The sequence below is a fragment of the Aethina tumida genome, chromosome 6, assembly GCF_024364675.1.
Source record: "Aethina tumida isolate Nest 87 chromosome 6, icAetTumi1.1, whole genome shotgun sequence".
NCBI lineage: Eukaryota > Metazoa > Arthropoda > Insecta > Coleoptera > Nitidulidae > Aethina > Aethina tumida.
The window spans coordinates 14,789,357-14,811,306 of NC_065440.1; the positions used below are offsets into that span (position 1 = coordinate 14,789,357).

Below are 21,950 nucleotides of genomic sequence, written 5' to 3' on the forward strand. Positions count from 1 at the left end.
GAAACAACATGTTTAAATAAACCCCTACAATCTCAACCTGATTTACAGCAATCAATTATAAATAAATCGTCACTTTCTCGACTGAAATCGATTCTATACTTCGATAATTACAGATCTGATTTTAATATTTTAAGTAATTATTTAAAATAAACTTTATTGTTATATATATTCTGCTTTTTCTGTGGTTTTTGATTAAAATTTTGTAGAAACAACCTGTTTAAATTAACCCCTACAATTTCAACCTGATTTACAGCTTCCAATTATAAATAAAACGTCACTTTCTCGAGTGAAATCGATTCTATACTTCGATAATTACAGATCTGATTTTAATATTTTAAGTAATTATTTAAAATAAACTTTATTGTTATATATATTCTGCTTTTTCTGTGGTTTTTGATCAAAATTTTGTAGAAACAACCTGTTTAAATTAACTCCTACAATTTCAACCTGATTTACAGCTTCCAATTATAAATAAAACGTCACTTTCTCGACTGAAATCGATTCTATACTTCGATAATTACAGATCTGATTTTAATATTTTAAGTAATTATTTAAAATAAACTTTATTGTTATATATATTCTGCTTTTTCTGTGGTTTTTGATCAAAATTTTGTAGAAACAACCTGTTTAAATTAACCCCTACAATTTCAACCTGATTTACAGCTTCCAATTATAAATAAAACGTCACTTTCTCGAGTGAAATCGATTCTGTAGTTCGATAATTACAGATCTGATTTTAATATTTTAAGTAATTATTTAAAATAAACTTTATTGTTACATATATTCTGCTTTTTCTGTGGTTTTTGATCAAATATTTGTAGAAACAACCTGTTTAAATAAACTCCTACATTCTCAACCTGATTTACAGCATTCAATTATAAATAAAACGCCACTTTCTCGACTGAAATTGATTCTGTAGTTCAACAATTACAAAATTGGTTTTAATTTTTTAAGTAATTATTTAAAATAAACTTTATTGTTACATATCTTCTGTTTTTTCTGTGGTTTTTCCAATCATTGCAAATGTAGTTTTAATTTTTTTAAAATGTTTTTTGGCAAAATATTTGTTTAAATAACTTAGATTTGCCAACGAACTTTATTTCCCGTGAATTTTTCATCTTTCCAATCACTTTCTAAGCAGTGGAAATCGTTTTAATTGAATCGTAAAGCCACACCGAGGAAACAACGATAAGACGACGAAGAAACAAAAAAAAAATCGATACATCGTGAAAGGCGTTAGCCAAGATGAAAAACCATCACACCGATGTTCCCCACATTCGACCGTCCATCAAACCTTAACGACCAACCGTCATAATTACAACGTCAATAACAATAACGCCGGCATAAATAACTTTCGAGCCGTCCAATTTTAATTGGCACCGAAAACGCAGGACCGTAATGATTGGGAAAGTGCCGTTTCCGTGACACTTTTCACGCATTATATGCTAATCGGAATTATATCACCGGCCACACGCCGAACTATGCGTTACATAAAATGGACGCGTTTCTAATACGACGCCCGCATTAATCCGCGTCTTAATTAATCGCGACCCGTGACACGGTCATGCGGCGTCCGATTCGGCCGTGGGCCCCGATTATCGGTCGCGGCGTCGGAAAAAATCGATTTGAATAATCCCAGATTGGACCGTGAGACGTTTTACACGGGGAATTTTTAATTTACTTTCGGTGTAAGCGACCAAGAAATCCATTCGCTGCGTCAGTTTTACAATTTAAAAAAAGTTACTGTAAAGGTTTAATAAATGTTACTTTTTTTTGTATCATGTGAACGAGATGAACCGTCCCGATTGTCAGTTTGGTGTGTCGTGTTGCTTTAGTGAAAACGGAAACACGACAACAGGTAGAAAAGATTTAATAAAGTACACAACGGTTCCTCATTATAATTACTGTCACAGCTCTTTTATTTACCTGTACCATTTTCGGACACCAAACACTTTCTGTTCTTTATTTGCTTCACTTTGTTTTGTAGAAGGTGTTTGTTTAGTAAGTTTAATTGTTTTATTTGATTGAATGGTTTAGATTACACTTATTATTTATTTGTTTTGTTTGTTTTATTAAAATATTTGTACACGTAAATTGTTTTAATAAACCTCCACATTCTCAACCTGATTTACAACAATTAATCTTAAGTAAAACATCACTTTCTCGACTAAAATCGATTCTGTAGTTCGACAATTCCAAATGTAGTTTTCATTTTCTAAATAATTATTTAAAATGAACTTTATTGTTCATTATATTCTATTTTTTCTGAAGTTTTTGATCAAATATTTATAGAAACAACTTGTTTTAATAAACCTTTACATTCCCAACCTGATTTACGATATTTAATCTTAAGTAAAACATCATTATCTCGACTATAAACGATTCTGTAGTTCGACAATTCCAAATGTAGTTTAAATTTTTTAAATAATTATTTAAAATAAACTTTATTGTTCATAATATTCTATTTTTTCTGAAGTTTTTGATCAAATATTCGTAGAAATAACTTGATTTAATAAACTTCTACATTCCAAACCTGATTTACGGTATTTAATCTTAAGTAAAACATCACTTTCTCGACTAAAATCGATTCTGTAGTTCGACAATTCCAAATGTAGTTTTAATTTTCTAAATAATTATTTAAAATGAACTTTATTGTTCATAAAATTCTATTTTTTCTGAAGTTTTTGATCAAATATTCGTAGAAATAACTTGATTTAATAAACTTCTACATTCCAAACCTGATTTACGGTATTTAATCTTAAGTAAAACATCACTTTCTCGACTAAAATCGATTCTGTAGTTCGACAATTCCAAATGTAGTTTTAATTTTCTAAATAATTATTTAAAATGAACTTTATTGTTCATAATATTCTATTTTTTCTGAAGTTTTTGATCAAATATTTGTAGTTACAACTTGTTTTAATAAACCTCCACATTCTCAACCTGATTTACGATATTAAATCTTAAGTAAAACATCACTTTCTCGACTAAAATCGATTCTGTAGTTCGACAATTCCAAATGAAGTTTTAATTTTCTAAATAATTATTTAAAATGAACTTTATTGTTCACAATATTCTATTTTTTCTGAAGTTTTTTATCAAATATTTGTAGAAATAACTTGATTTAATAAACTTCTACATTCCAAACCTGATTTACGGTATTTAATCTTAAGTAAAACATCACTTTCTCGACTAAAATCGATTCTGTAGTTCGACAATTCCAAATTTAGTTTTAATTTTCTAAATAATTATTTAAAATGAACTTTATTGTTCATAATATTCTATTTTTTCTGAAGTTTTTGATCAAATATTTGTAGTTACAACTTATTTTAATAAACCTCCACATTCTCAACCTGATTTACGATATTAAATCTTAAGTAAAACATCACTTTCTCGACTAAAATCGATTCTATAGTTCGACAATTCCAAATGAAGTTTTAATTTTCTAAATAATTATTTAAAATGAACTTTATTGTTCACAATATTCTATTTTTTCTGAAGTTTTTTATCAAATATTTGTAGAAATAACTTGATTTAATAAACTTCTACATTCCAAACCTGATTTACGGTATTTAATCTTAAGTAAAACATCACTTTCTCGACTAAAATCGATTCTGTAGTTCGACAATTCCAAATGTAGTTTTAATTTTCTAAATAATTATTTAAAATGAACTTTATTGTTCATAATATTCTATTTTTTCTGAAGTTTTTGTTCAAATATTTGTAGTTACAACTTGTTTTAATAAACCTCCACATTCTCAACCTGATTTACGATATTAAATCTTAAGTAAAACATCACTTTCTCGACTAAAATCGATTCTATAGTTCGACAATTCCAAATGAAGTTTTAATTTTCTAAATAATTATTTAAAATAAACTTTATTGTTCATAATATTCTATTTTTTCTGATGTTTTTGATCAAATATTCGTAGAAATAACATGATTTAATAAACTTCTACATTCCAAACCTGATTTACGGTATTTAATCTTAAGTAAAACATCACTTTCTCGACTAAAATTGATTCTGTAGTTCGTCAATTCCAAATGTAGTTTTAATTTTCTAAATAATTATTTAAAATGAACTTTATTGTTCATAATATTCTATTTTTTCTGAAGTTTTTGATCAAATATTTGTAGTTACAACTTGTTTTAATAAACCTCCACATTCTCAACCTGATTTACGATATTAAATCTTAAGTAAAACATCACTTTCTCGACTAAAATCGATTCTATAATTCGACAATTCCAAATGAAGTTTTAATTTTCTAAATAATTATTTAAAATAAACTTTATTGTTCATAATATTCTATTTTTTCTGAAGTTTTTGATCAAATATTTGTAGTTACAACTTGTTTTAATAAACCTCCACATTCTCAACCTGATTTACGATATTAAATCTTAAGTAAAACATCACTTTCTCGACTAAAATCGATTCTATAGTTCGACAATTCCAAATGAAGTTTTAATTTTCTAAATAATTATTTAAAATAAACTTTATTGTTCATAATATTCTATTTTTTCTGAAGTTTTTGATCAAATATTCGTAGAAATAACTTGATTTAATAAACTTCTATATTCCAAACCTGATTTACGGTATTTAATCTTAAGTAAAACATCACTTTCTCGACTAAAATTGATTCTGTAGTTCGACAATTCCAAATGTAGTTTTAATTTTCTAAATAATTATTTAAAATGAACTTTATTGTTCATAATATTCTATTTTTTCTGAAGTTTTTGATCAAATATTTGTAGTTACAACTTGTTTTAATAAACCTCTACATTCCCAACCTGATTTACGATATTAAATCTTAAGTAAAACATCACTTTCTCGACTAAAATCGATTCTATAGTTCGACAATTCCAAATGAAGTTTTAATTTTCTAAAGAATTATTTAAAATGAACTTTATTGTTCACAATTTTCTATTTTTTCTGAAGTTTTTTATCAAATATTTGTAGAAACAACTTGTTTTAATAAACCTCTACATTCCCAAGCTGATTTACGATATTAAATCTTAAGTAAAACATCACTTTCTCGACTAAAATCGATTCTATAGTTCGACAATTCCAAATGTAGTTTTAATTTTCTAAATAATTATTTAAAATGAACTTTATTGTTCACAATATTCTATTTTTTCTGAAGTTTTTGATCAAATATTTGTAGAAACAACTTGTTTTAATAAACCTCTACATTCCCAACCTGATTTACGATATTAAATCTTAAATAAAACATCACTTTCTCGACTAAAATCGATTCTATAGTTCGACAATTTCAAATGAAGTTTTAATTTTCTACTAAATAATTATTTAAAATGAACTTTATTGTTCACAATATTCTATTTTTTCTGAAGTTTTTTATCAAATATTTGTAGAAACAACTTGTTTTAATAAACCTCTACATTCCCAACCTGATTTACGATATTAAATCTTAAGTAAAACATCACTTTCTCGACTAAAATCGATTCTGTAGTTCGACAATTCCAAATGAAGTTTTAATTTTCTAAATAATTATTTAAAATGAACTTTATTGTTTATTATATTCTAATTTTTCTGAAGTTTTTGATCAAATATTTGTAGAAACAACTTGTTTTAATAAACCTCCACATTCTCAACCTGATTTACGATATTTAATCTTAAGTAAAACATAATTTGCTCGACTGAAATCGATTCTGTAGTTCGACAATTCCAAATATACTTTTAATTTTCTAAATAATAATAATAAAATGAATTTTCTATCTTTATTATTATGTGTATGCAATTTATTTTATGAATTATGATAAAATAGTGATACATATAAATAATTTCATTAAACCTACACATGCCCAACCTAACATCCAACAACCAATAATAAAAAGAACATCACTTACTTGGCTAAGACCGATTCTGTAGCTGGACAGTTCCAAATCGAGAGCTAACAACATGTCCTCAACACTCTTCCTCTCGTCCAAAACAGGACTAGTCTGAACCTTGTGATCGCCAGCCAAAAGCCAGAACTTCCTCCTGAACTCACCCAGGGGCAAAAACGTCGGAAAACCTTGTTTGTACAAACGTACAGAGTCCAAAATTTGACCTCCACGTATCTGCAACAACAATTAATAAATATTTTGTCTCAGAATGAAATATTTATAAAATACCTGTGATCTTAGGAGAGGAACATTAATGATGTCTTCTTCAGGCGTCCCAGTTGGGGATTTGACGCCCATTAAGCCGCCACTAGGTAAACCAGAGCCGGCGTTGTGTTGAGGCAAAATGCAATGAACGAAACGTAGCTTTGTCCTTCGTAAAGTTTCCACTAAGCCGTCCACGGAGAACTTTACCTTTAAATCAACAACAAATAAACAGTAAGCTCAGTCCAATTGTAGGGTAGAAGTTAGTAGTACCTGAAGACAAACGCTCTTTCGCTTTATCGCAGCTGTACCCACATTAACAGTCCTTCTTATGGATGAGGCTCGTCGTAAGGATTGAGACCCTTCGATTCCAATCAAGGAGCCTCCAAAGTTGGAGGACCCTAATCCTCTTACTGCTACAAATAGTTTACTTAAGTCCTCCCTGCAAAAAGGTACAATTTAACATCTCTTTATGTGATTTAATTTGAAGGACGTACTTGCAACTCTCCTGTAGGACAGTGACGGCACTCCTGGACACAGGATTCTCTCTTGAGTTCTTCAGCCAACCCTTGGCACTGTACAAAACCGGATTGGTGCCCTGCAGGTGTTGCAATATAAATTGGTTGTTGCCTGGTGCCTTCCTGAGGAGCAACTGATGGTCCCTTTCATGGTAATGGGTGAATAGACGTTCCAGGAAGCTCTCATCAGAAGAACCGGGGTATAAACCCTCCTCATCCAAAAGCCAGAGTAATCCCCGCCTGTCACCTTCATGAAGGTCAGTCTGGGACGTCCTCACCACCGTACTCTGCGCCGCCTTGTCCAGCAAATTAACCAGGGGCGTCGGATTAATCAAGTTCTCGTTCTCATTCTCATCGTAGGTGAAATCAATGTTCTCCTGGAGGTACCGGTCCTTCGGCGCCACCAAATTGGTGTGGTGGAACAGCAGTTGCAAACGTTCCTGAAGATAATTGTGGCACAGGTCTTCGAACGAGGCGCCCGCCTGTCTGCCGCAAGTGGCAGGGTTCTGAAAACCGGGTGTGTCGACCAAAAGGATCGAGGTAACTGTGTGTGTGGGGGCCGAAATGGACCTGTTGATCAGCGAGGCCACGCAGTTAAAGACTTCCGCGTACAGACCGACGACGAAGCCTTCCACCGCCTCCAAACCTATAGCCTCGCGGTCTAAGCCACGGTCTGTCGGTGAGGGGGTCCTGAATGGGGCTCGAGGGGCGTTAGGGGTGCTGGTACCGCCTGAAGCTAGGCCGAATATGACTCTGGATAGCTCCTCCACTGTGGTGCCCAGGAGATGGGCGGCTCTTTGGGCGCACTGGGGGTTGGTGAACTGGTATTTGCTGGTGGAGTTGTTGCCGGCTAAAATGAACAACAATAAGTCATCCCTTGGAAGGAAATTATTAATAAGAGTTATACCTTTGGTGGCGCCAGCACAACCAAGATGGAAAATGGCGGCCAAAACGCTGAAGACGGCTTTCTGCTCATTCTCCGTGATGCCCAAGACTCCAAACGAGGCGCACACCTTTTGGAACTCGGCCTGGGCCCTTTGCTTGTCTTCGTGCTTCGCCGGGTAGCTGAAGAAGGGGTTACTCTCGTTCCCGGAGACTCCATCCAAGAACAGTTCTTTCCTTAAGGTCCCCTCCACGCCGCACAAAAGTCTGTGCAACATGTGGAAGGTGGTTTCCCCTTCTATCTTCTTGGCAATCCTCGTCTTCTCCAGCATCAGTATTTGGAGGCTGGCACTCGCGATCTGGCCGCTTTGGTCATAGTCGAGGGAGAAGATTTGGGTGAAGCGGGTGGCGTTTGAGTTCATGACGGTGCGACAGTTGCCGAAGCTTTCGAGTACCGTCCACACGGCCAGCATTTTTTCAACGGTCAGGATTTTGTTTTGGACGCCGCAGGCGGTTATCAGATACTGGATGCTGTGGCGGAAGTTGGTGGTCTTGCCTGAGCCGGAACGGCCTGCAATCAAACAAGAGGTTTAGTTTCAAGCTTCAAGCTTTATTTGAGTACTGATTCTGACCTAAGAAGGCTAAAGATTGGTCCCTCCTGCTGGACAACATGTTGTGGTAAGCTGATTGGGCCATGGAATATATGTGGGGGGGCATGTCTTCTGACTTACATCCTTTAAACAGTGCAACCACCTGAAACAACATCATCAACAGTAAGACTTAGGTCAAAGACATAAATTAGGATAAACTAACTTTTTCGGAGTAAATAGCGAGTGGTTCCATCGGATTAACGACTAAAAGCGTGTTGTTGCCAGCGTAGGTGTGTATTAAATTGGTCGCGTAACGTTGCCTCAAAGTGTGCAAGATGCTGGACTCGTTGAGATGTCTCAGCGCAGCCAAATCTTCCGCCCTGTCGAACTGAGGTGGATTCGCCTAAAAAATACGATGATTAAACCTTGAAAACCTTGCACCAAGAGGAAATTACCTTTTCTATGTCGTCCTCGTCGACGCTGAGCAGATCCCCGGTTTGCTCCAGCCGGATTCTGATCTTCCCCGGATCGCAATTGGGGCCGGACTCTTTGCGGGCTGCAGCGAAGCCGCCCCGATGCATCAGCCAGATTTTCTCTGCGTCCAGCCATTGCTTCTCTTGCACCAAACTCTCCTCAGATTTAGCCTGAAACAACAAGGTAAAATTAGTAACTGGTTCAAACATTAATTGAGGGTTAAGCTCGTGGTAGTACCAAATCTGAAGTTGGCACTGATGGTTGTTCCTTGAAGCACTCTTTGGGGTCCACGTGGAAGAAGAATCCTAAAGCCTTTTTGTTGCGACTCATAAGACTGATTTCGTCGTAGGTGACAGTCTTTAGGTTCATTTTCTTGAAGCTCTTGCGCCCGAATTTGAAGCTACCACGCCCGACTCTCGAAAAACCCGACTCGGCTTTAGATTGTACCGGCTTCACAATGGAGGCTATTTTCCTCTTAAAGGATGAGCTGTTTTTGTTCATTCTAACGAAGGGTGACTCCTCCTGGGGACTCTTCAGCACCTCAGCGACAACTTTGGGGTTATCTCGTCTGGCTGAGCTGCTTCTGTCCCTTGTTTCAGGAGTCCTTTCCCCTGAGTTAGCCCTTCTGGATTGGTGCTTGTTTTTGTCTTGTTCCTCGCTGGGTTTGCGAAGATTCCCAATCCAGTTGCCACTTTCGTCCACGTCGAATATGTCCAGGTGCCTCATCTTGGCCGTCTTAGCCATGGAGCTTTTGGTCGTGCTGCTGAACAACCGGCTACAAATATCATTCGTTTTGGCCTTCGAGTCGTCCGAGTGGTCAGACGCTTTGGAGCCAGACTTGTGCTCCACCGACTCCAGGGATTCAGACCCACTGAAGTCGGAGTGCGAGTAATTGTCACTGCTCAAGCTGGCGGGTTGTTTGGGGCTCTTAACCTCCTCTTTTTTGGGAACCGGAGGGAACCTCTTGGAGTTCCTCCTCGGGAACGGCACGGGGGGCAGTTCATCCTGCGCCTCCTCCTTTGTCTTCCTCCGTCCGGACCAGCGACGCGAATTGTTACGCTGAAAGGTCCCCTCCTCCTTGTGGCACTCCTCCTCTTTGGGCGGCGGGAAGTTGCCGCCGCCGTGCGTGGCCCCCTTGCACATGTGGTGCAGCTTTTTCGTGCGGGGCGTGGGCGATAGGAGGTCGCCGCCCCGCAGGGAGTTTTCGAACGGGCCGGGTACGTGCAACATGTTTCGCCCTGCGACAGCGTTATTGCGGTAAAGAGATTGCGACATGCGCAAGGTCGGATTATGACTTAACACGGCGAGTGTTTCGTGCCATATGGTCGGGAAAGGAGAGTGAGTGAATTGAACGTTTTAAACTGGGCAATTTGTACGTTTCGGGGCTTCGGGCGGATTAAATTGCGTTGGGCGAAACAAACGTTTAAATGCCGTGTATGCTGTGGGAATTTTACCGCAAATTTTTATAGTTTCAATCAATAAAATGTAATAATTGAATGTGTACTTTTGTGTTTAGCAAATTGATGTTTTTTTTTTTTTTGTAAAAACTGACAAAACATCAATATTTAGTATAGCTACAAATTGTACAATTCATCTATCTAATTAAATAATTATACCAATACTGATTTCTTCTTAAATAAAAATACCTCAATATTGAGTCGAATTCTAGAAAATTCACTATCAACATCAATTTTTAATTTTAGAAGATTTATAGAAGATTCTTCTTTGTATTTCTAAATTTGTCAGTCTAAAGATTGTACAATAATTTTTATTATATAAAAATTCTAAAATTGAGTAAATTTCTAGAAAATCTAACTTCACCATCGACATCAACATTTCATACGAATATTTTTCAAAGGCTTTGCTCCATACATTCATATTTGTCAATCTAAAACTTGAACAAGATTTCTTCTTAGACAATAATACTTATAATGAGTCGAATTCTAGAAAATCTTATGTCAGCAATCTGTACAAAGATTTTTAGAAGATTTGTCTTCCTATTTCTAAATTTGTCAGTCTAAAAGTTGTATAAGAATTTTTATTAGACAAAAATACTAAAATTGAGTCAATTTCTAGAAAATCTAATGTCTCCATCGACATCAACATTTTACACGAACATTTTTCAGAGACTGTTCTCCATATTTTCATATTTGTCAATCTAAAACTTGAACAAGACTTCTTCTTAGACAATAATACTTATAATGAGTCGAATTCTAGAAAATCTGAAGTCAGCAATCTATACAAAGATTTTTAGAAGATTTTTCTTCATATTTCTAAATTTATCAGTCTAAAAGTTGTACAAGAATTTTTATTAGACAAAAATACTAAAATTGAGTCAATTTCTAGAAAATCTAATGTCTCCATCGACATCAACATTTTATACGAACATTTTTCAAAGAATTTTCTCCATAGTTTCATATTTGTCAATCTAAAATTTGCACAAGACTTCTTCTTAAACAATAATACTTATAATGAGTCGAATTCTAGAAAATCTGAAGTCAACAATCTATACAAAGACTTTTAGAAGATTTTTGTTCATATTTCTAAATTTGTCAGTCTAAAAGTTGTATAAGAATTTTTTTTGGACAAAAATACTAAAATTTAGTAAATTTCTAGAAAATATAACGTATCCATCGACATCAGCATTTTCTACAAACATTTTTCAAAGAGTTTTCTCCATAGTTTCATATTTGTCAATGTAAAACTTGCACAAGACTTCTTCTTAGACAACAATACTTATAATGAGTCAAATACTAGTAAATCTGAGGTCAACAATCTATACAAAGATTTTTAGATTTTTCTTCATATTTCTAAATTTATCAGTCTAAAAGTTGTATAAGAATTTTTATTAGACAAAAATACTAAAATTGAGTCAATTTCTAGAAAATCTAATGTCTCCATCTACATCAACATTTTATACAAACATTTTTCAAAGAGTTTTTACATAGTTTCATATTTGTCAATCTAAAACTTGCACAAGACTTCTTCTTAGACAACAATACTTATAATGAGTCGAATTCTAGAAAATCTGAAGTCAACAATCTATACAAAGACTTTTAGATTTTTGTTCATATTTCTAAATTTGTCAGTCTAAAAGTTGTATAAGAATTTTTTTTTGGACAAAAATACTAAAATTTAGTAAATTTCTAGAAAATATAACGTATCCATCGACATCAGCATTGTATACAAACATTTTTCAAAGAGTTTTCTCCATAGTTTCATATTTGTCAATCTAAAACTTGCACAAGACTTCTTCTTAAACAATAATACTTATAATGAGTCGAATTCTAGAAAATCTGAAGTCTGTACAAAGATTTTTAGATTTTTCTTCCTATTTCTAAATTTGTCAGTCTAAAAGTTGTACAAGAATTTTTATTAGACAAAAATACTAAAATTGAGTAAATTTCTAGAATATATAATGTCTCCATCCACATCAACATTTTATACAAACATTTTTCAAAGAGTTTTCTCGATATATTCATATTTGTCAATCTAAAACATGCACAAAACTTCTTCTTAAACAATAATACTTATAATGAGTCGAATTCTAGAAAATCTGAAATCAACAATCTATACAAAGATTTTTAGAAGATTTTTCTTCATATTTCGAAATTTGTCAGTCTAAAAGTTGTACAAAAATTTTTATTAGACAAAAATACTAAAATTGAGTCAATTTCTAGAAAATCTAATGTCTCCATCGACATCAACATTTTATACGAACATTTTTCAAAGAGTTTTCTCCATAGTTTCATATTTGTCAATCTAAAACTTGCATAAGACTTCTTCTTAAACAATAATACTTATAATGAGTCGAATTCTAGAAAATCTGAAGTCAGCAATCTATACAAAGATTTTTAAAAGATTTTTCTTCATATTTCTAAATTTGTCAGTCTAAAAGTTGTACAAGAATTTTTATTAGACAAAAATACTAAAATTGAGTCAATTTCTAGAAAATCCAACATCACCCTCAACATCAACATTTTGTATTGTACTAATATTGAAGTAGATTTTTAGTTATCAACGACTTAAATATTTGCTGGAATAAACATTCAATAAGCAACAACAATAACAGCAATAATTGGACGTAAATTTTTACAGTTTGCCAATCAATGTTTTCATTTTGTGAAAACCGGTGAAACTGCGACAAACATTGTATTTTCCCTCCGTAAACCGCATAATTGATTAATTATCACATTTTTAATGGACAAAAACCTTGCGGCGTTCATTATCTAATTTATTATTGATTGCACCTCCTTAACTCTTTAATTAACAACCTCCGGCCAATAAAAATTACGAAACAACAAAATTACAAAAAGGTCCACCACCAGTCGTTCGTCCGAGTATCTGAAAACCATTCCGGGGCAAACAATTAAAACCATGTGAAAACCGATTTGTTTGTAGAAAGCTTCCGATCATCTGGACCCCGATTTTTCTTCGCGTAGCCGATGGAATTTCTCCTTGGCTCGGCACACGTGCCCCGGGAAAGTATTGTCTCACAACCGTCGTACCTACACCAGGGACACGGAACGTACCGTACCTAACAGTACTGCACGGGCAGGAAATTGGCGGTGTTGAATTCACAAGCACACGTCCCTCACTTTGTCGCCGTACTTATTAAATTGTTGCTGACGCTTTAGGAAAAAATCCTCACCTTCTATATTGTTTATTTAAGTAAAAAATAACGTGCGGAATTCCTTTCAATGTCGCCCGACGTCCTCAATTTTTACGCCGACTTGTCTTACATAACACGACGTATTAAGTTTCTTTTATTTTTATAGTTACCAAAGGTATAAAGTTACTTAAGCCGCTTACTTAAGTAATAAAATATTAAAGAGTATAATTGAACTTTGCTGCGAGTTGTCGATGCGGTTTTCGAGGTGTGTTTTACATGATAATAATGAATAATAATTGTTGTAAAACTCGACGACATTAAAACAGAAACTATGTGTGTCGAGGTGCGCACGCTTTTATTCATAATCAGCCGCCACCCGAATCTGTTTTCAATTTGCATTTCAAACAACACGAAAACTCCACCTAGAGTTACATAAACTTGAGTAAGCCATAATCCGGACCAACAACAACAACCAATTACCAAAAACCAAAACACAACACCTTCAGAATTTAAATGAATGATTAATTAAACACGAGTTAAATGTTCACTTTCATCTTCGCTGTACCAACAACAACAACAACCACGACAACAACTGACAAGAACTCGAAAATTGTGTACGCGACTTGGACCGACGTCTTTCGTGTACTGAACGGCTAGTACTGAGTTAAACCATCAATGGGACTCGGATCTGGGGGGACGAGGAATAAACAAAACGATCTCACGTGGTCGGTGTAAACCCACGACGATCGGCCAGGTGCAAAATCGTTTCTAGGTTTGGTCACTTGAACAATTAACGCTTTTACATTGTCGTTGAGTGTGTGTTTACTGAGTTGCATTTGTTGCTCTTTGATGGATGGTTTTGCTTTGTTTTTTTGCTTTATTGTTTGAGTAATTTGTTGTTAATTAGAAATACAAGGATAGATTAGTAATAATTTCTATAAAATCATTATTAGAAAGAAGGTTTTACTTCGTTTTTCCAAACTGAACTGAAGATCTTGTTAGATAAAAATATTAATAATGAGTCAGATTTTAAACAAATTGAAATCACCATCGACAACAACATTTTGTATAAATATTTTTCCACATATTTCCAAATTTGTTAATCTCAAACTTCCTCTTAGATAATAATGCTAACGTTCAGTCAGATTCTAGACAATCTGAAGACAACATCGACAACAACATTTTATATAAATATTTTCCCTTATATTTTCAAATTTATTAATCTAAAACTAAATATTGAGTGAGATTCTAGAAAAATTGAGGTCACCATCGACATTATCACAAACATTTTTAGAAGATTTTTCTTCATATTTGTCAATCTAAAACATGTGCAAGATTTCTTCTTAGATAATATTGAGTCGAATTCCAGAAAGTCTGAAGTCACCATTGACATTAACATTTTATACAAATATTTTTAGAAGATTTTTCTTCATATTTTCTTATTTGTCAATCTAAAACTTGTACTAGATTTCTTCTTATATAATAATATTAATATTGAGTCATATTCTAGAAAATCTGAGATCACAATCGACATTAACATTTTATACAAACATTTTTAGAACATTTTTCTTCATATTTTCTTATTTGTCATTCTAAAACTTGTACAATTTTTCTTTTTAGTTAATAATATTAATATCAAGTCAGATTCTAGAAATTCTGAGGTCACCATCGACATTAACATTTTATACAAACATTTTTATAACATTTTTTTTCATATCTTCATATTTGTCAATCTAAAACTTGTACAAGATTTCTTTTTAGTTGAAATTATTAATATTGAGTGAGATTCTAGAAAATTTGAGGTCACCATCGATATTATCATTTTATACAAACATTTTTAGAACATTTTTCTTCATATTTTCTTATTTGTCAGTCTAAAACTTGTACAAGATTTCTTCTTAGATAATAATCTTAATATTGAGTCAGATTCTAGAAAATCTGAGGTCACCATCGACATTAACATTTTATACAAATATTTTTAGAAGATTTTTCTTCATATTTTCATATTTGTCAATCTAAAACTTGTACAAGATTTCTTTTTAGTTGAAATTATTAATATTGAGTGAGATTCTAGAAAATTTGAGGTCACCATCGACATTAACATTTTATACAAACATTTTTATAACATTTTTCTTGATATTTTCATATTTGTCAATCTAAAACTTGTACAAGATTTCTTCTTAGATAATAATATTAATATTGAATCAGATTCTAGAAAATCTGAGGTCACCATCGACATTAACATTTTATACAAACATTTTTAGAGAATTTTGCTTCATATTTTCATATTTGTCAATCTAAAACTTGTACAAGATTTCTTCTTAGATAATATTGAGTCGGATTCTAGAAAATCTGAAGTCACCATCGACATTAACATTTTATACAAACATTTTTATGACATTTTTCTTCATATTTTCATATTTGTCAATCTAAAACTTGTTCAAGATTTCTTTTTAGTTGAAATTATTAATATTGAGTGAGATTCTAGAAAATTTGAGGTCACCATCGACATTAACATTTTATACAAACATTTTTAGAACATTTTTCTTCATATTTTCTTATTTGTCAGTCTAAAACTTGTACAAGATTCCTTCTTAGATAATAATCTTAATATTGAGTCAGACTCTAGAAAATCTGAGGTCACCATCGACATTAACATTTTATACAAACATTTTTATAACATTTTTTTTCATATCTTCATATTTGTCAATCTAAAACTTGTACAAGATTTCTTTTTAGTTGAAATTATTAATATTGAGTGAGATTCTAGAAAATTTGAGGTCACCATCGACATTAACATTTTATACAAACATTTTTAGAACATTTTTCTTGATATTTTCTTATTTATCAATCTATAACTTGTACAAGATTTCTTCTTAGATAATAATATTAATATTGAGTCAGATTCTAGAAAATCTGAGGTCACCATCGACATTAACATTTTATACAAACATTTTTAGAGAATTTTGCTTCATATTTTCATATTTGTCAATCTAAAACTTGTACAAGATTTCTTCTTAGATAATATTGAGTCGGATTCTAGAAAATCTGAAGTCACCATCGACATTAACATTTTATACAAACATTTTTATGACATTTTTCTTCATATTTTCATATTTGTCAATCTAAAATTTGTACAAGATTTCTTTTTAGTTGAAATTATTAATATTGAGTGAGATTCTAGAAAATTTGGGATCACCATCGATATTATCATTTTATACAAACATTTTTAGAACATTTTTCTTCATATTTTCTTATTTGTCAGTCTAAAACTTGTACAAGATTTCTTCTTAGATAATAATATTAATATTGAGTTAGATTCTAGAAAATCTGAGGTCACCATCGACATTAACATTTTATACAAACATTTTTAGAAAATTTTTCTTCATATTTTCATATTTGTCAATCTAAAACAAGTACTAATTTATTTCTTAAATAATATTAGATAAATATAGAGTTGAATTCTAGAAAATCTGGAGTTACCATCGTCATCAACGTCAAGATATACAATTAAAAAAAGTTTGACAATGTGAAACTTAAACATTAATTGTTTTCGATAAAATCGATCCATCATCGATTAGAATTCAAGGAAATCTTAGTCATCATCTATAAAAGCGAACTATTTCCGTCGAGTTTTTCACTCTGACCTCGTCAAGGTCCCAACCAATTTCGCATAAATCGCCGTTGATTGTTTTAGGACAAGGTGTCGCGGGCAGGTTGAGTTTTTTATTCCGTTTCGCGCCTGCAAATCCTGCACCATTCGTCATTACACACAGTCACACGCCCATGTCAATGCGGTTCGATAAGGAAACGGCACATGATTCAGTTGATCTTGTTCGCGTTTCATACATCCTTAATTGTCACTTTGGTGAGACGAAAAAACTGGTCCGAAAATCGATATTGATTTTGAGTTTAAGGAATGAGATAAACGAAATCACGAAACGATAATTTAATAATTGACTAGTTGCATTATTTGACCTTTGCAGCTCGTTCTCGATTCACGTAGCGTTATGTAAAAGGTGTCTTTCTAATTTTACTGTCGAAATGAGCCGGATTTAATTGGTAATTTATGGACATGTTTGTACAAATTATTTTTCTAGTTCGTATGATGGATTTTATGCTTAGATAATTCAAATTTTAACCTTCCAACACAACAAAAACACTTTTTGCTAATTTTTCTGTTGAAGTAAGTCCAATTTAATTAGTAATTTATGAGCCATTTTGTAAAAACTATTTTTCTAGATCATTAGAGGTAAATTATTGATTATTTTTGGTTAATATTATGAAAAACTGTTGTAATATTAAATTTTAAACTATCCACAACAACAAAAACTACTCTGTCTAATTTTCCTGTTGAAATAAGTCGAATTTAAATAGTAATTTATGAGCCACTTTGTAAAAATTATTTTTCTAGATTATTAGAGGTAAATTATTGATTATTTCTGGCTAACGTTATGAAAAACTGTTGCAATAATAAATTTTTAACTGTCCACAACAACAAAAACTCTTCTGTTTTATTTTCCTATTGAAATAAGTCGAATTTAAATGGTAATTTATGAGCCACTTTATAAAAACTATTTTTCTAGATCATTAGAGGTAAATTATTGATTATTTTTGGTTAATGTTATGAAAAACTGTTGTAATGTTAAATTTTTAATTATCCACGACAACATAAACACTTCTGTCTAATTTTCCTGTTGAAATAAGTCGAATTTAAATAGTAATTTATGAGTCACTTTGTAAAAATTATTTTTCTAGATTATTAGGGGTAAATTATTGATTATTTCTGGCTAATGTTATGAAAAACTGTTGTAATAATAAATTTTTAACTATCCACAACAACAAAAACTCTTCTGTCTAATTTTCCTATTGAAATATGTCGAATTTAAATGGTAATTTATGAGCCACTTTATAAAAACTATTTTTCTAGATCATTAGAGGTAAATTATTGATTATTTTTGGTTAATGTTATGAAAAACTGTTGTAATGTTAAATTTTTAATTATCCACAACAACATAAACACTTCTGTCTAATTTTCCTGTTGAAATAAGTCGAATTTAAATAGTAATTTATGAGCCACTTTGTAAAAATTATTTTTCTAGATTATTAGGGGTAAATTATTGATTATTTCTGGCTAATGTTATGAAAAACTGTTGTAATAATAAATTTTTAGCTATCCACAACAACAAAAATTCTTCTGTCTAATTTTCCTATTGAAATATGTCGAATTTAAATGGTAATTTATGAGCCACTTTATAAAAACTATTTTTCTAGATCATTAGAGGTAAATTATTGATTATTTTTGGTTAATGTTATGAAAAACTGTTGTAATGTTAAATTTTTAATTATTCACGACAACATAAACACTTCTGTCTAATTTTCCTGTTGAAATAAGTCGAATTTAAATAGTAATTTATGAGCCACTTTGTAAAAATTATTTTTCTAGATTATTAGGGGTAAATTATTGATTATTTCTGGCTAATGTTATGAAAAACTGTTGTAATAATAAATTTTTAACTATCCACAACAACAAAAACTCTTCTGTCTAATTTTCCTATTGAAATATGTCGAATTTAAATGGTAATTTATGAGCCACTTTATAAAAACTATTTTTCTAGATCATTAGAGGTAAATTATTGATTATTTTTGGTTAATGTTATGAAAAACTGTTGTAATGTTAAATTTTTAATTATCCACGACAACATAAACACTTTTGTCTAATTTTCCTGTTGAAATAAGTCGAATTTAAATAGTAATTTATGAGCCACGTTGTAAAAATTATTTTTCTAGATTATTAGGGGTAAATTATTGATTATTTCTGGCTAATGTTATGAAAAACTGTTGTAATAATAAATTTTTAACTATCCACAACAACAAAAACTCTTCTGTCTAATTTTCCTATTGAAATATGTCGAATTTAAATGGTAATTTATGAGCCACTTTATAAAAACTATTTTTCTAGATCATTAGAGGTAAATTATTGATTATTTTTGGTTAATGTTATGAAAAACTGTTGTAATGTTAAATTTTTAATTATCCACGACAACATAAACACTTTTGTCTAATTTTCCTGTTGAAATAAGTCGAATTTAAATAGTAATTTATGAGCCACGTTGTAAAAATTATTTTTCTAGATTATTAGGGGTAAATTATTGATTATTTCTGGCTAATGTTATGAAAAACTGTTGTAATAATAAATTTTTAACTATCCACAACAACAAAAACTCTTCTGTCTAATTTTCCTATTGAAATATATCGAATTTAAATGGTAATTTATGAGCCACTTTATAAAAACTATTTTTCTAGATCATTAGAGGTAAATTATTGATTATTTTTGGTTAATGTTATGAAAAACTGTTGTAATGTTAAATTTTTAATTATCCACGACAACATAAACACTTCTGTCTAATTTTCCTGTTGAAATAAGTCGAATTTAAATAGTAATTTATGAGCCACTTTGTAAAAATTATTTTTCTAGATTATTAGGGGTAAATTATTGATTATTTCTGGCTAATGTTATGAAAAACTGTTGTAATAATAAATTTTTAACTATTCACAACAACAAAAACTCTTCTGTCTAATTTTCCTGTTGAAATAAGTCGAATTTAAATAGTAATTTATGAGTCACTTTGTAAAAATTATTTTTCTAGATTATTAGGGGTAAATTATTGATTATTTCTGGCTAATGTTATGAAAAACTGTTGTAATATTAAATTTTAAACTATCCACAACAACAAAAACTATTCTGTCTAATTTTCCTGTTGAAATAAGTCGAATTTAAATAGTAATTTATGAGCCACTTTGTAAAAATTATTTTTCTAGATCATTAGAGGTAAATTATTGATTATTTTTGGTTAATGTTATGAAAAACTGTTGTAATAATAAATTTTTAACTATCCAGAACAACAAAAACTCTTCTGTCTAATTTTCCTATTGAAATGAGTCGAATTTAAATGGTAATTTATGAGCCAATTTGTAAAAATTATTTTTCCCGATCATTGGAAGTAAGTTTTTTATTGCTTAACGCTATGAAAAATTGTTGTAATATCAAATGTTTAACCATCAAGGACAAGAAGAACTATTATTTCTAATTTTTCTATTGAATTAAGTTGAATTTAATTGGACTTTTATAAGCCAAAAACTGACTTCTAACAATTAGAAAACAAATTCTAAGAAATAACACCCAAAGACACTCTTTTAATCCAAGAGGCGTTGGTAGTGGACAAATGCTCACACCACCACTTGTAAATCGAACAAGAAAAAAAAAATAACTCGGGGCAAGTGGGCCCCCAAGGACGGAAACGGAACCGAAAAATTCGACGTGGGAGCCCGGTGGGCGCCGGTTGCCAAACGGGCTTTTAATATTCAATATTGCATTTAATGAATGGATCGGTTGCGTTTTAATGAACGGGCAAATTGCGGAATGGAATGCAAATTACAAATTAACTTTAGTCACACGCGTGCACAGTTTTATTCGTTGTTATTTGTTGTATTTGTTGTACGTACAACAAAAAGGCTAAGTCAAGTTATAAAATACCTATATATTATAAAGTTGTTTTAAATTAATATTAATTTAGCAATTTTGGTGACTTCAATGATTTAACAGACATGAAACCCCAATAAAATATTTTATATATAGTTTAATTGTAAAAAAATAGATGAAATACAATAAATTAATTAATAATTATCATTATTTACACAAACAATTGTTGTAATTTTATTTTAAGGGGCTAATTTGTCAATAAATTATATATTAAATAATTTGTTGGGGTTTTATTCCTGTGACACCATTGAAATCACCAAAAACACCAACAATTAAATTCCGACATTCAAATGGAGACGTTAGGGCCCAAATAATTTTTCAGTTAAGCCATTGAATACGTAATCAATTATCAAATTATTGTGTGTGTACATTTTGAAGGACTTCTCGTTAATCCAGTCGCCCATATTCAAATGAACGTGTTCAGTATACAAACCCCGGTTAGTACCAAGAACAAATTTAATACCACTTATGTCACGACTAAAAAATTTCTCCCCGACAAATCGTAAATAAATAAGTAAATGGTTGATTGAAAATGTTTTGTTGACGTTATTATTTTATTAGATGGTTTCAGCAGTCAAAGGAAACGGACTGAAATGCAAATTGTGTGGGACGTTTGCTGAATGTGTTATCGCGGACGTTTTTCTTGTACGGATTCCCGTGTCATCGACTCGGTACCAAATCAATTCGGTTCCGTTTTCTCATTGTTTTGCCTTTGTAGAAATTACATTCATTTTTAGCTCGTTAGTTACGGAGAACAGATTTTTATTGTACCTTATTAGAACTGACAAAAAATACTTAAATTCACTTTTTATATCCTAATGGCAACAAATTTTTATATTTTAAAGTCATTTTTTAATTTTTTTTTTATTAAAAAATTATAAATACAATTTTTTTTATTAAAAATAGTAATGGACAATTAAAATTATTCATTTTCTGATTAGAAAAAAACAGAAAATATTAAAAATCTGATTATTTATAAACATTTTTTCAGTTTTTGTTGTCCCAAGTAGTTTTTAATATACATATAATTTTTATTTACTGTTATAAATTTTAAAATATAAAAATATACAAAGTTATCTATTTTTTATTATTTTATATTGTTTTGCATAGTCAAAGAATAAAAAGTCAGCAAATTTTTGTATTTCATAGTTAATTTTAATTAATTCTTAACCGAAATTTCATAAATACAAATTTTTTCTGATAGAAATATTGACAGATGACTAAAA

At 31.2% G+C, this 21,950-nt stretch overlaps 1 protein-coding gene across 3 annotated transcripts in view; it reads right to left on the bottom strand.

Moving 5' to 3' along the window:
* LOC109602640 (unconventional myosin-XVIIIa) overlaps positions 1-21,950 on the bottom strand; it is a 91,274-nt gene that overhangs the window by 37,686 nt on the left and 31,638 nt on the right. Inside the window, exons 1-10 of one of the 3 annotated variants that reach the window (XM_049969013.1) lie at positions 13,662-13,814; positions 8,807-9,807; positions 8,551-8,739; positions 8,319-8,498; positions 8,138-8,258; positions 7,531-8,076; positions 6,603-7,473; positions 6,379-6,547; positions 6,133-6,315; positions 5,866-6,078 (exon numbers count right to left, since the gene is read on the bottom strand). In XM_049969013.1, the coding sequence (XP_049824970.1) occupies positions 5,866-6,078; positions 6,133-6,315; positions 6,379-6,547; positions 6,603-7,473; positions 7,531-8,076; positions 8,138-8,258; positions 8,319-8,498; positions 8,551-8,739; positions 8,807-9,799 (3,465 nt within the window). In that variant the 5' untranslated portion in view covers positions 9,800-9,807; positions 13,662-13,814. Of the gene's footprint in view, positions 1-5,865; positions 6,079-6,132; positions 6,316-6,378; positions 6,548-6,602; positions 7,474-7,530; positions 8,077-8,137; positions 8,259-8,318; positions 8,499-8,550; positions 8,740-8,806; positions 9,808-13,661; positions 13,815-21,950 lie in introns of those variants that run through there. The other 2 variants (XM_049969014.1, XM_049969012.1) reach the window with 2 other exon arrangements.